At 39.6% G+C, this 13472-nt stretch overlaps 1 protein-coding gene across 3 annotated transcripts in view; it reads right to left on the minus strand.

Annotated features, from left to right (window-relative positions):
* Positions 1-11710: 11710 nt before the first annotated feature.
* The window catches only part of FOXP4 (forkhead box P4), a 170857-nt gene continuing 169095 nt past the window's right edge, over positions 11711-13472 (minus strand). For all 3 annotated transcript variants that reach the window (XM_020796423.3, XM_020796408.3, XM_020796432.3), the window contains exons 16-17: positions 13130-13296; positions 11711-12224 (exon numbers count right to left, since the gene is read on the minus strand). In XM_020796423.3, the coding sequence (XP_020652082.3) occupies positions 12080-12224; positions 13130-13296 (312 nt within the window). In that variant the 3' untranslated portion in view covers positions 11711-12079. The remainder of the gene's footprint in view (positions 12225-13129; positions 13297-13472) is intronic.

Below are 13472 nucleotides of genomic sequence, written 5' to 3' on the forward strand. Positions count from 1 at the left end.
GTGTAACTCCACTGAGCAAACATGAATCCCTCTTCTGTGATTTCCCTTTTGACTTACAAATAACAACTCTGTCTTGTAAAGATGAAGCTTTAACTTGTTCAACCTCAACCAGCCCACTACTGAGATCTGATACTTGTTTAAAGCAAAAGCAGCTTCCTGGGAGTTAGATAAAAAGGAAACACAACTAGATGTCATGAGCATATTGTTGGCAGTAAGCCTCCAAATTCCAGACAACCTGTCACAGTGATGATTTTGTATATATGTTAAATAGCATGGGGGGCAGGACTGAATCCTGAGGTATCTCACAGGCCAACAATCAGGCCATCAAACAAGAATTCACCCATGTTGCTTTCTGAGATCATTCCTCCAGAAAGAACCAGAGCCTGTAAAAACTGGCTCCAAATCCCATTTCAGAGAAGCACCCCCAGAAAGTACCACAATCAATGGTATCAAAAGCTGCTGAGAGGTCCTGCAGAGGCAACACAGATGTTTCCTCCATCCAGTTCTCAGTGAAGATCTTCCAACAAGGTGACCAAAGTGATCTTTGTGCTATATTCAGGTCTGAAACCAAAATGAAATCGAGTCCTTTTCATGATTTTTTGATGTAACTGTTGTCAGTGGAACACCACACCAACACAAGACACTGATATTTACTAGGCAGCGTCTTGTATTGTTTTGCTATTCTCAGCTTTTCTACTGGGAAGGCAGAGTCCTATGTTACACTGATATTATGGTGGCATAAACATCACTATTGGGGCAGCAGTGGATTATGTGCAAATGGATAAGCTGGCACTTACTGCTTAGCACAAGTTTGGTGATCAAACAAATCATTACTCCTTTGAAAGGGGTTTGGACATGAATTAATGTGCCAGGAAGCAGGATATGTTGCTATGTCCAGCCATTTGTCTCTCTGGTCCAGTTTTGTCCTTTCTAGTTGGCAGTTCTCCCAGGCAGGTGTTTATTCAACCACCTACTAGCTCATCCTTTTAACTGAGGCAAATTTATTAGGCTTCTATTACAAAAAAAACAAAAAACAAAAAAAAAAAGACTAGTCAAGATCTCTTAGATGGATGTCTTAGTTTTCTGCTTGGAGACACATTAAATTTTTGGCATGTTTACTTGCTAGCATTCTTACTATGATTTTTTTTAAAAGTATAAGGACTAAGAAACAAGGAAAGTAGTACCTCCTATATTCTTAAATTTTCTGTTAATTAGGCCCTTCTCTTGCAGACCATCTAAATCTTATCTGGGCTTCTTATTAAATGCCTGGCATTTCTCTCATTTCTTTGAAAGGCAACACATTTCACTCAGTGGGAAGTGTAAAAACACATTAAAAACTGCTTATAGTACTTATGAATTTGATACAGGCAGTCTAAAAGAACTTGGGGGGTGAAGAAGTGAGGAGCAGAACTAGTAATTTTACTCTCTGAAGAAGGCTACTGTTGCCAGTGTGCACTACTTATATATTTAGAAGTAAACAACTACACTAATATTACAAAGACACTAGAAACTTCCAGTGCTGTTTCTTCTGCAGGAAATTAAAACTTTTGGCGCCGCTCCTAAGGCTCCTGTCCTGGACATGGGAGTTGTTCTGTAAGTACTGGAACCTTAAGCAAAGGTGTCACCTTTCCATCTAGGACAGAGACATTTCTAGACTGCTGATGAGAAGATGTCTAACAGAACAGTAAATCATCAGACTGATGGCAGATTCAATAGGTGCAATGAAACAAAAAAGTGGTCAAAAAGCACAATTCACTTAATATCTTAAATGCATCAACATCCATTCTTGATTTCAGGGCAAGGCGGTTATAGCACCTATGTTATTCACTCATCCAGAACACCATTGCCCTTCTTTATGCACTTTATCCAGAAGAACAGATTTAAACCCCAGGGTCCATTGTTTACAAAGTAAATTTTACACTAAGTACTTAAACACAGGAACATAGAAGCACTGCATATAGAGAAAAGCAGTTTCTTGCTGCTGAGATTCAAAACAGTACAGAAAAGCGCATGGAGGAGTTAAGGACTACATAGAAATGGGAGAATTGCCATTTTAGACAAACTGAAAAGTGTATATTTTAAGAAGCCACAGCCACCTCATAGGTAATTTAATTTTATTGCATTTTATAATGCCATTGTCCATACAGATTACATGCAGCTAGATCTACTGTACAAGGGTTTACCGTCTGCAGAGCAGACACACAGAAGTCCAGAGTACAAATACACAGCAATGCTATTTCCTTTATACAGGGTGGAAATATGGCAGTGTGAAGCCGTAAGAGGAGAATGGATCAAAGGTTTACAGACATCCTTCTCCCTCCCCAGTAACCTTTCCCTTCACACTGACTTGCCACCTGCTAAAAGGATAATCACATCAAACCAACAAATGTGAGGAAGAAAAAACCCACAATATTAAAGGTCACTGCATGTCTTGCCCCTTTTTCTTGCCCCTTCCTGTGTACCAGGCAAAGGAAAAGACAACGGGTGAGTGCTGACATGACACAGTCTCCCCCACCCCCCATGTTGGGTACTAGGATGAGAAGAGATCCATTTGCAACAAAGAAGATTTAATTAGAAGAAACCCCTGAGGGCCAACATAAAATATTACAAATGAACAAATCAGATCGTTCCAGGAGACATGTCAACTTCCCATTTTCATTCAGTGAGATCAATGACCCCCCTGTCTTGTGCTGAACTGGTAAACTGATATGATTTGAAAGTCACTAGTCATTGGTTCTTGGGTGTTCTTCCTGCCACCTGAGATTCAGTGAGAGATTTGGAAGACAAGAATGCCAAGTGGTGTAAAGCTCAGAGAAGCAGAGCCTCAACTCTTTGGGAAGATCATCATGAAAGCTGTTCCACAGAGAATATGGTTAAAGTGAAGGGCAGAGTAATGGGTCTCCAGTATTTCAGTCCTATAGTAGTACAGCCCTACTACAATGAGCAAGAGGAGAACTCCATATTGAGAAATCCTTCTGCACTTTGGAATGATCTAAAGATGAAAAACAACACTACCTGCCAACTATGCAGAGTACCTATGTTTATGAGGAGCTGAACACCTGGAAATTAGGGTATGGATAAAACAAGACAAGATTCTGTGGATTTTTTTCTGAGTGGGATTTTTTCTTCATCTTCTTGTAAAGTATCTGTATTAAAAATTAGATAAGCAACACCCAAAACTGAAACACACACCTTTGGTTTAAAACAATGTGATTTGCTTCGGTTCATACTTCTCTAGCTCCAAGAAAGCGAGGACAGAATGGAAATGATTATACCAGTGTCCCAACTGGCATTGGTCTATTTCCTCCCACCTTCACCTTTTCTAGTAACTAATTTATTGGGAGGGGGGCAAGAACAACAAGAAAAACTGGAACAGCCTCCAAGTCAAGTTGAAGAGACATATAAGAATGGCTTCCTAATTTCCAGATTAAGGGAAAATAAAAACCCTCTTCCTAAAATATTCCCTGCATTATTTTCATCACAGGATAGTTAAACAGGTAACAGTAAACTAATTTTAGTAAGGTTTTAAACCAGCATATATATCAATATATACATACACTATCCTGCCACAAGTAATGTTTGGTCTTTCCCACAATACCCTTTTAAAAAGCTATTTTGAGGTAACAATAAAATAATGAAATATTTTAAAAGAACCATACGTAGTTTGAGTAAAATAGGAGATTTGTGAAAAGTTATCTGTGCAAACACTGATGTACCTAATGTAGTACAAACTCAGGGAAGGCTAGCACTGCCAAAATACTTGAAAGCAAACAAAAGAAAGAAAGAAAGAAAGAAAAAGAGACTCCTTTATTAAAACTTGTGCCAGTCATAGTGCTGCTTCAGCAACCATGGATGAGGCATGAGGGAAACTGAACAAAATTGAAGCCATAACAAGGAAATCATGCTCCTATATAGCTCTTTTAAGATGACTTATGGACAATGAAGTGTGGGAAAACACACATGGATACCTAGGTTGCGTAACAGAAAGTCTCACAGGTTCTACACATATATTTTCTATGCATACATTTGCATATACCTGGAGATGCTTCTTAGACGTTTTTATTTATTTAAAAGTCATCAGAAGGCAAAGACACAGCAAAACTTGCAGGACTGTAAGCCTGCCACAGGAGAATGATAGTTTAAGGAACATTTCCTAGTGTGTGAAAATGGCCAATGCTTTTGCAATGTCAGAAACTTAAGAGAATGAAATCACAGCTTTCATGAAACTTCAATGTCGTTCCTCAATTTTGTTGAGAAAGTGGCCATAGGAACAACAGAGGCTATCCAAGCTTATTTGAAGTGCACTATTAATACAGAAAAAACCCAACTCAACTTCTGGCACTATTTGGATCTCCTTTATTTCCTAGGTATTCTCAACCATTAATAATCTCTGGATTTATACCAGTGTAACAGAACAAAAACTGACATCCAAGAATAAACCAATTAGCAATTACCATTGTTTGCCTTATACCTGCTCACATTCTAAAAGTCTTAACTATGTCAATTCTAGTCCAGCAGTTTTAAAGATTCTAGATAGCCCATCAGGAAAGATAAAAAGTTATATATGGGAAATGCCTCTTTGTAATTCAGGATGGAGGGACAATAATAAAATGCTCAAAAGCTATGACTTAAGACACATGTGGGGACCAGATCAGATAACTTGAGTCAGACCTATACAAAGGGCACTGCTGAAAAAACAATGATGTGAACAGCAGGCCTTATCAGTTTTTTAAAAAAAGTCAGAGTAGGTTTCATACGTCAAGGTGTTAAGAGGGCAAAAATAGCCCAAACTGAATAATTTTAGCAAGCAGTGCATTCTATTCAGTGATATTAAATTATATTCTCTTTATGTGGCCTATTGCTGTAGTCATTCATATTTCTAGCCTGTGGAAATAATGATTTGCTCGTTATTAATAATCAGTTGCAAAATCACACACAAGATTCTTAAAGCTGTGCCCAATGGGCCATACCCAACTGCCAAGTGAAGTCAGCATTACTGACATGAATTAATTTGTGATCTCCTGTTCTATATACAACTTGCTAGTTGTATAACTTGCTACAGTATTTTCAAGTTAGTACTCTTGTAGCTTTATATACGGGCAAACCCAAAAGAACATCCTGAGACAGTGTTACTAAAAAAGGACTTATGTGTATGTGAAATATGACCAGAAGTTTAAAACCATCAAACATTAGAACTATTTGTTGTACATTTTGTTCATTACGATGGTGCAGTACCACTCAACAGTGAATAGCTGCAGACATGATCAAGATTAAATTGTGCCAAAGTTCTAAGGAGTCCTTTCAGGGAAAGCAAGAAACCCAAGGAAAAAAAAAAAACATGGTGAGATAATGGTTTTACTTGAAGTGATGGAAATGGAAATACCAGCAGGAAACAAAATTGTCTACAGAACTGAGACTAACTTTCCAAAATCTCATATTTTATTATCCAGCTCTCAAATTTATGCCGGCTCCCTTCAGAACCAGAAGTGGATTCAACAAATAAGAGATTCAAATAAATGACACAGTCAGTCTCTCTCTCTCTCTCTCTCTCTCACACACACACACACACACACACACACACACACACACAAAATACTAGACAAGTCTGTACTAGAATCCTGGCTTCAATATGCAAGGTGGAAGTGTGATGGTAGCACATCCAATGTTTTATGGCTAGTGGGCTTCCAAATTAGGTGCCAATGAGAAAAGCCCCTCTGGCATTTGGTGGGCATAGATCATTTGTTTGAGGAACTGAATACTGTAATAGTATCCAACACAGATGGACAGTTTTTTTTCATTGACTTTTTGGCTTAGTTCTCACTGAGGTTAAAAGACGGTGTCTTTGCTGTACCGCTTCAGACAATTCATCTGTTTAAAAGCTCTGACACATTTTTAAAAAACAAAACAATCCATGTCAAGAATTCTTCTACCCAACAACTGGTTTCCTATACGGAGGGAATCTGCTGTTGTACATGGGAATACTCTGCCACATCAACTTGGATGTTTCCTGCAGTCTGAAATGATGCAGTTCAGAGACAGATATTTTACTTTAGGGAAAACTAGGCCTTTAATGATCCTCCAAGGATACACACCTTAATACTGTTACATGAAAGTTGAAGGCAGCACTAACCGTCAGTAATGGAGAGCAAGGGCAACGGAGTTTGGAGATAGATGCCCTGTTCCGGAACAAAACTTAATTTTACATAGGCAGGATTGTCCATTCATTAAGATGACTGAGGTCTATTACTTCAACCTTAGGCCTTATTTAGGTGCTACTGAAGGGTGTGTGCTGTACTGTACATGCAGGGAGATGAGCACACTTGTCTCACTCTCTCCGTTGTCACCTTATTCACAGAAAAACAACTGTGTCTTAAGAGGAAAACCTGTTCCATCCACGGCAGCTTGTTGCATAAGAAAGAACACAGGAAAAAAAGCCCACAGGATTTTATCTCACATGGAGAGTATCCATGGATAATGCGGGCTCTCTTCTTTAGACATAGGAGGAAAACAATGAATAAAACGGGTGGGGCTAATACATTCACCTCCTTGCATGTGGACCATACAGACTTCACAATATTATCTAAATCAAGCATCTAAATCAATAAAAGGTCTCAAAAAGACTGAAAATGCTCAATATAATGGCAATGTCAGCCACTGATACTGCCATGGCTGCTCCAGATGCAGAGCACAATGCCGATTCATATACAACAGAATAATGGTATAGCTTTTCTTGAATTGTATCAATGAGAACGTGAGGGTGATGACAGCATTACTGCTTGAATATTCAGTGGGAGGGAATTAGCAACCACTAGTTATCATACCAGAGACTCGTTCAGACCAACAATCCAACTTTTCCAGTTTCTGAAGCTCAAAAGGAGTATATTAGAAAACCTTAATCCTTAGATTGTACCACATATGTGTATTTTAGTTCTCATCCCTCTATCACTGGAATAACAATTCAATTTACAGCGGGCAGTTATATATTCATTAACCCTGAGCACCATTCTCCTTTTTTGTGTCTCTCCATTGAAATGGGTCAAGATGAACAAACCCAACAGTGAGACACAGGTTTTGGTTTAAACAGAGACAGTATATTTCTAAAGATAGTATCTTCCCACAAGTGAAGATGGTTGCTGTTCAAATGACTGTACATTACCAGGAAACATCACTTTAATACTGGAGTAATAAGATACATCCTGGACATCTCAGTACCAGCTGCAGATGCCCAACACATGAAAAAACCAGACTGAACTCACATGAATTTAGATGGTAGCATCTCTGAAGAGATCAAACTGATAAAGTAGCTGCCTGAATGGAAACTGAAAGAAAAGGAAGGCTAAGGGGGAAGACAATAGCACTGGATTGTAATTGCTAAGTTTTGGAGTTGCTTGGAGAGCAATGTGACACAATACAACAGTACACAGATGATGCAGTTGTAATTCAAAGAATCACCGCACAGCATGCATAGAGTTGACCTTCTATACACTGCACAGAGTGATGCCAGGAAATTCCAGAATATACCATTTCAGATGTCAGGTGAGTATGTGCAAGACTTTCTTCTAATATTGACCCATGTTATTAAGCCCTATCCTGTATTTATTAAACTAATAAATCTGGAAGAAGACCATGCTTAGACTTGCTTTGTGATACACTGTTCAGGACATTTAGGAACATTTTCTGTGCAGGAGAGTAGGAAAAACGTAAGAGCAGTAACTGCAGCCTGAAATGATATAGTCTAGAATTCTAGCCCTTCCAACTACATAATTTGTAGACTGACTTTCAGTACCTCAAGATGCTCTAATGAATCGGGTTCCAAGCTTCACAGAGACACATGTTACCTGGAGACTGTCTTAAAAACACATAAGGTTCTTAGTCATTGTGCAAGATAAGGAGAAGTGGTTAGGGCAATAACACATTTGGAAATTAAGCCGGGGGGGGGATTACAATTGCTAAAAACAAAGTGAAAAATCCCAGTCATGGACTACAACAGCTGAAAAGGTAACAGGCAAAATGATCTGTAAAAAGAAACATGTGGAGGCAGGAGCTGATTCAGAAAAGACCCATGGAATGGAAGCTCTCTAGGCTCCATACTGTACCCTTGGATAAGCACACAACAAACTAAAAGCAACAACCCATGATTCTGATCTGCCTTCATTAGACGTATACACAACACCTGTAAACTTTGGTTTAAATAATAACTTAAAATCAAAAGAAAGTGACAAAAGGGCTAAAGGGATGCAGGATCTTTGTTAATTTCTCTCTTTTTTTGGCCAGTTTGAATAAATCAGAATAAAAGCACCCAACAAAAATTAAAGACTGTTTTGGTTCATGCTTCTTGTCTAAGAAAGGTCTTTGGTCAAGGGTTAAGCCAATTGTAAAGCATTCTGGAGAGAGCACGAGGGAGACATTTAAATAGGAGCTCAAGAGGGAAAGTGAGGTGTGGTGTGCTTTTGATCAAACATTTTTCCAAACTGTTTCTGACATTGAGCAGAGTCCTGAGGGATAGTTGGAGGGTTTTGAGGTATTCTCAGCTCCTACAGACCTATCTTGGCTTTGTGGGCTTTCACAGCAAGCCACTTACTGGCAATGGATAGTTTATCTGGGGATGTTCTTAAAATCTTATAATAGTCTGATCTACATTTCTTAAATATGATCACTTCTGATTTACTATAGCTTAGAGATCATTCTTTGTCCCTAAAATGATGGAGTACACCACCCCTTCAAATCAGAACCACTCCCTCAATTCACTTAGGTAATCTTTTCCAATTGTGCTTGGCCAGTTGGAGAAACTGGGAAGCTAAACTGAGGAGATCCATGTTCAATGGAACCCTCTAGTGTAGGCTCTGGAAACCATGCTACAGCCATTTTCTGAGAGAGAATTGTGGCAATCTTTTATTATGGCAGCCATGATTCAGAAAGGTATTTTTCATTCCCACCACCTTCATGTCTGTCTAGATCTGAAACAATGTGGGGCCCCTTACGTGCATAATTTAGGAAGGAGAAAGGAATTAGAAAACTATTACTTGTATTATATGGACAGTACCATCACTTGGATAGGACAGTCTCTCAAGGTTTACAAAAGGCAGGGTAATGGCAATATGCACCCACTGTGACTTGAGTGATAAGGCTCCTCTTCCATCAGGAAAATCATCTGCAAAACACAGAAGTTGGGAGGTGGGGAGAACTGGCTCATAAGGTGGATAGAAATCATAGTGCATAGTGTACTAGAATTTAAGAAATAGAAATATGAAGTTTGATAGTATGATTTCAACAAGGATATTTCTACAAGATATTTCAATTGGAAAAACTTAGCAAGCGTGAGAGAATTTTGCCAAGTGGCCTTTAGGGCTATAACAGATGATACCACCACAATTTAGAGAGAGAGAGAGAGAGAGAGAGAGAGAGAGAGAGAGAGAGAGAGAGAGAATAAATGTGATTTTGACAATATGATTTGATCCCCATCTTCAATTCACCTGCAAAACAGCTGTTAGGGCTATACAGAAACAATGTGCCAGTCTTTATCTTTTGAGATAAAGAATTGTTTTTAAAAAGCACAGATAGTGCCAGGTGATTAACTATAACTTCTGAGCCAAGTCTGGAAATTTGGAGAGGAGGGTTATTACCATGATTTGTCAGTTGATGAAAAATGGGCATAGGTTTTAATACACTTGAATGCACTGTATTAGAAATAAATGAAATAATTGTGTCCATAGAGGGACAAGACTACCTTCTGAGCAGGTTAATTCTCTAGCCCAAAGGCTCTATACCTCACCTTATCCAATACTTTCAACAACATTGCACTTGGAACAGTGAAAAACAATTCCATAAGTATGAAATACAGAAAGGAATCCTAAGAAAAGTTAGTCAGAAATATGGGGAGATCATGTCTCTTGGGCTCATGGTTTGATGAGGATGTTGGCAAACACGTGTTCAAAGTTGCACTGTTCAAGTTTATTCTCCTAAGATATAAAATGTTGAAATACAGAAGTAGTTGTGCTGGTCTGGGAGTTATCCAAGTTACCAAGGATTATCTTGTCTCTCCCACTCCCCTCCACCCATGCTGTTAACATTGTGGGAGGAACCCGAAGTCCCATTTAGAACCTGAAAACAAGCTACAAAGTGTACTGGCGGTGGTGGCGGCGGCAGCGCAGGGGGGGGGGGAACATGACTCTCATTTAGAAACAGACTCCTCAGAAGCATAGCATCCATCTTCCTTGACTTACTGCATCCATAGTTCCCAGATGAGCAAACAGCTTCTCTCGCCAGCACAGACAATGTCCCAAGTCACCAGGAGGGAGCCTTTTGGGCTGTCCTCTCATGGAGGTAGAGGCAAGGACCTTTGGAAACATATTTTCTGTTACGGGAAAAGCCCCTTGGACAATATTTTTTCTTTCCTCTGATGTAAGGCAACAAAGACAATGAACTGGCAAAAATCAAAGGATAGTGGCAGGATTTTTGGTAAATTGTTTGTTCACCTGAACGATGTACTTAATTTCTTTCCTATCAAAGCATTTTGGAAGCTTCTTGTTCCCTCTCCAAATTAGCCTGCATCTAGAAACTAATAATTAGCACACCAGCTGTGGAATAAGGTAATAGTTCCACCAGAGAAGTCAAAGACAAGAGGGAGGTGAATTCTTCATCCTAGCTTTACTGGGTTTGGTCACAATGGAAAAGTATGTTGACCTTTGGTCACAATGGAAAAGTATGTTGACTTTACATATATATGCAAACTCAAAGATATATATATATCTTTGAGTTTGCATGGTCAACTAGGTCTTTGTTTTCTGCTGCCACATAAATTAGCCTATTCCCTCTTTCCCCATACCATCTCAAACCAAGTGCTTTCGATTTGCTGGGCCTGCCAAAACAGCTCTACCCCTGTCTACTAGGCCATCTCATTTATCCCACTCCGCAACCTCACATAAACAGCCAATACTTTCCAGCCTTATTAGCAAAATCAGGATTTTGGGCCTCATCCTCAGTGTTTGATAAAATGGAAAATACTAAAATGAAAGAGGTGCAAACAAAAAGATAATCTCGCAGAAGTTAAAGTCGTTCCCTGAATTCAGTCTCATTCCGGGTACCATCAATTATCTCTCCAACTGCCCAGACCTTGGCTTCCGGGGAAAAAAAATTCACAGTATGTCATGTCGTGGAATAGATGCTAATCCCTGGGTTTCGTGACGAAAAATGCTTTGTGAAGTGAAAAATGGCTGTCAAGAATGACTGATTAAAGAACACTGCTTCTTGAACTTGCAGGGGCAGAAACACAGGTTGGAGAAAGACTAACCAAGTGGTTTTATGTCTGGCAGTGAGAAAACCTTTGGCTACTTGTGGACCTACACTTCGCTTGTTACACCCAGTTTGTTTTCATTTCTTTCTCAGTGAGAAAAGAAACAGAAATTGGGACACTGGGGCCACTTTAGGGTTCTTGGTTCCAACAGTTGTTCCAGTACACAGAGGTGAATGTGTGTGAGCGCATGAGTGTCTATGTGTGTATACACATGTGTGAAAAAATCCTCCTAGTGCAAAGTTCTCAGTGGAATTAACTGGCAGGTTATTGGGAATGCTTTCCATAAGGAAGTAGGAAACATTCACAGAAGCCCATGGCTTGACTGCTACCCCCTCTGCTGGGCTGGATGCTTCCAAAATCTTGATTTGTGGAAACAACACAGTATGAGCTGAAAATAACAAAACACAGAGCAGACAATACAAGACACCTTCTTTTTATCCCCATGAGGGTAGGGCAATGGAGGAGGGGGGAGGCAACAAAGAAGTCTTCGGACAGAAACAACCTACCATCCTCGTTCACCAATTACAAAAATTAAAAAAAAATTAAAGAACTCAACTCTGGTTTTTGTTTCTTTGCACATCCCTCTCCATGAATGTCTATTAAGAGTCACTGGGATGTAAGGCGGGGAAAGAAGGGTGTGCCTTCAGCAGCGGGTAGACCCAAGGAAACCCTTTTGCTTTGAAGAAGTGCCTTAAACAAGATAACGCTGAAGGTCACCTTGAGGAGGTGGGAGCCATTGTTTTGTCTCTGGGGAAGTGCTGGCCCATAGGTAAGGAAGAAGGGCCCTTAAGACAATTCTTCCACTGGCAGCTCCTCCTCCAGGTCTCTGTCATCAGGAATCGTCACATTCTGATTAGTTGTTGCCATGAGAGAAACAGGTCTGTTGTCATCTTCTGTTTCAACTGGTTCTTCCTTCACATGGACTTGGTGGCTGAAGAATGGAAAGGAGAAGAAAGTAAAATGAAAACAGTGCTTTGCTAAGGAAAACGGCTACCCAAGAGACAAAATGAGCTCTCTAGTAGACCTGCCTAAAAGAAGAAGCATGACCTGAGTATTTGGCCAGTAGAACAGTATTCTTCTGAAATTCTTCAAGGTATCAAAAATTCAAGTCTAACTATGTTACAATTGGAACAGAAATCTTTAGCATTAATGTCAGCTAGGTGACGTTGGGATTGTTCCACAGGAATTTTACTTCTCAGTCTATGCTCTCGCAGCAAACTTTTCCAATGGCCAAAATCCCATGATGTTGAGAGAATTTATTTCTCCGAATGAACAAATTTTTGGAGACTGTTAACTGAAACATCTTGCCGGTACAAACAACCCCACTATGCCTTGCCCAAATGTTCTTTGGTGGCCTGTAAGAAGTGAGTATGCAAGAACATGTATCCCAATGAAATCACATCCAGTGAGCATTAAAACTTACTATGGCCGTATCTATTCAGGCTCTTATCCTACTGTGATGCCATACACACATGGCATAACAAAAATTGTTTATCCATATTGCCAAAGTACACAAAGGTTCAACTCTCATGTGAGAACAAAAAACGATTACCCTCAATTGCTAATATAGCATTGTCTACCAGCATTTCTAAGACTCCCATTTAACACACTGGGATCATGTTTACTCATTAACATTAGAGGAAGGCCAAACTCATGGTGCAGATTTATTTTGACCCTGAATGTGCTCATCAAACACCCAAGGTGGCATGGTCTAATCTATTAGCATATCTTTACTTTCCAGAGACTGCTGGACTGGATTAGTCTTCTACTAGGCATATCACAACTTGTCATAATTATCAGAAACGTAATTTATTCTCATATGAACTCAAGGCTTACCTATACTGCTGGGGTGAAAGCCTGGGGCTATTGCTGCCATTGCTGTTGACTTGTTCCACAGTGCTGCTCACATCATCATGGCCAACATGTAGCATGCCACTAGTGGAGCTTGTGTTAATCATAGTGGGACTGTTCAGAAGTGGGAAGTTACTCTCAGCCAGGGCTGCCTAAAATCAGCATGCAGTAAGAAAAAGTATGGATGCTCAAAGGAAAAAGTCATGACAGATTTGCAAGACAACACGGTTACATAGGTACCGAGAAATACACACGTTCATTCTGATGAAGCACTTAAAGCACCTCTAACTATTTTGTCTTCTTGAAGAATTCAGTGATTTAGGAAGAT

Source organism: Pogona vitticeps, chromosome 4 (genome assembly GCF_051106095.1).
Source record: "Pogona vitticeps strain Pit_001003342236 chromosome 4, PviZW2.1, whole genome shotgun sequence".
In the NCBI taxonomy this organism is placed as follows: Eukaryota; Metazoa; Chordata; class Lepidosauria; order Squamata; family Agamidae; genus Pogona; species Pogona vitticeps.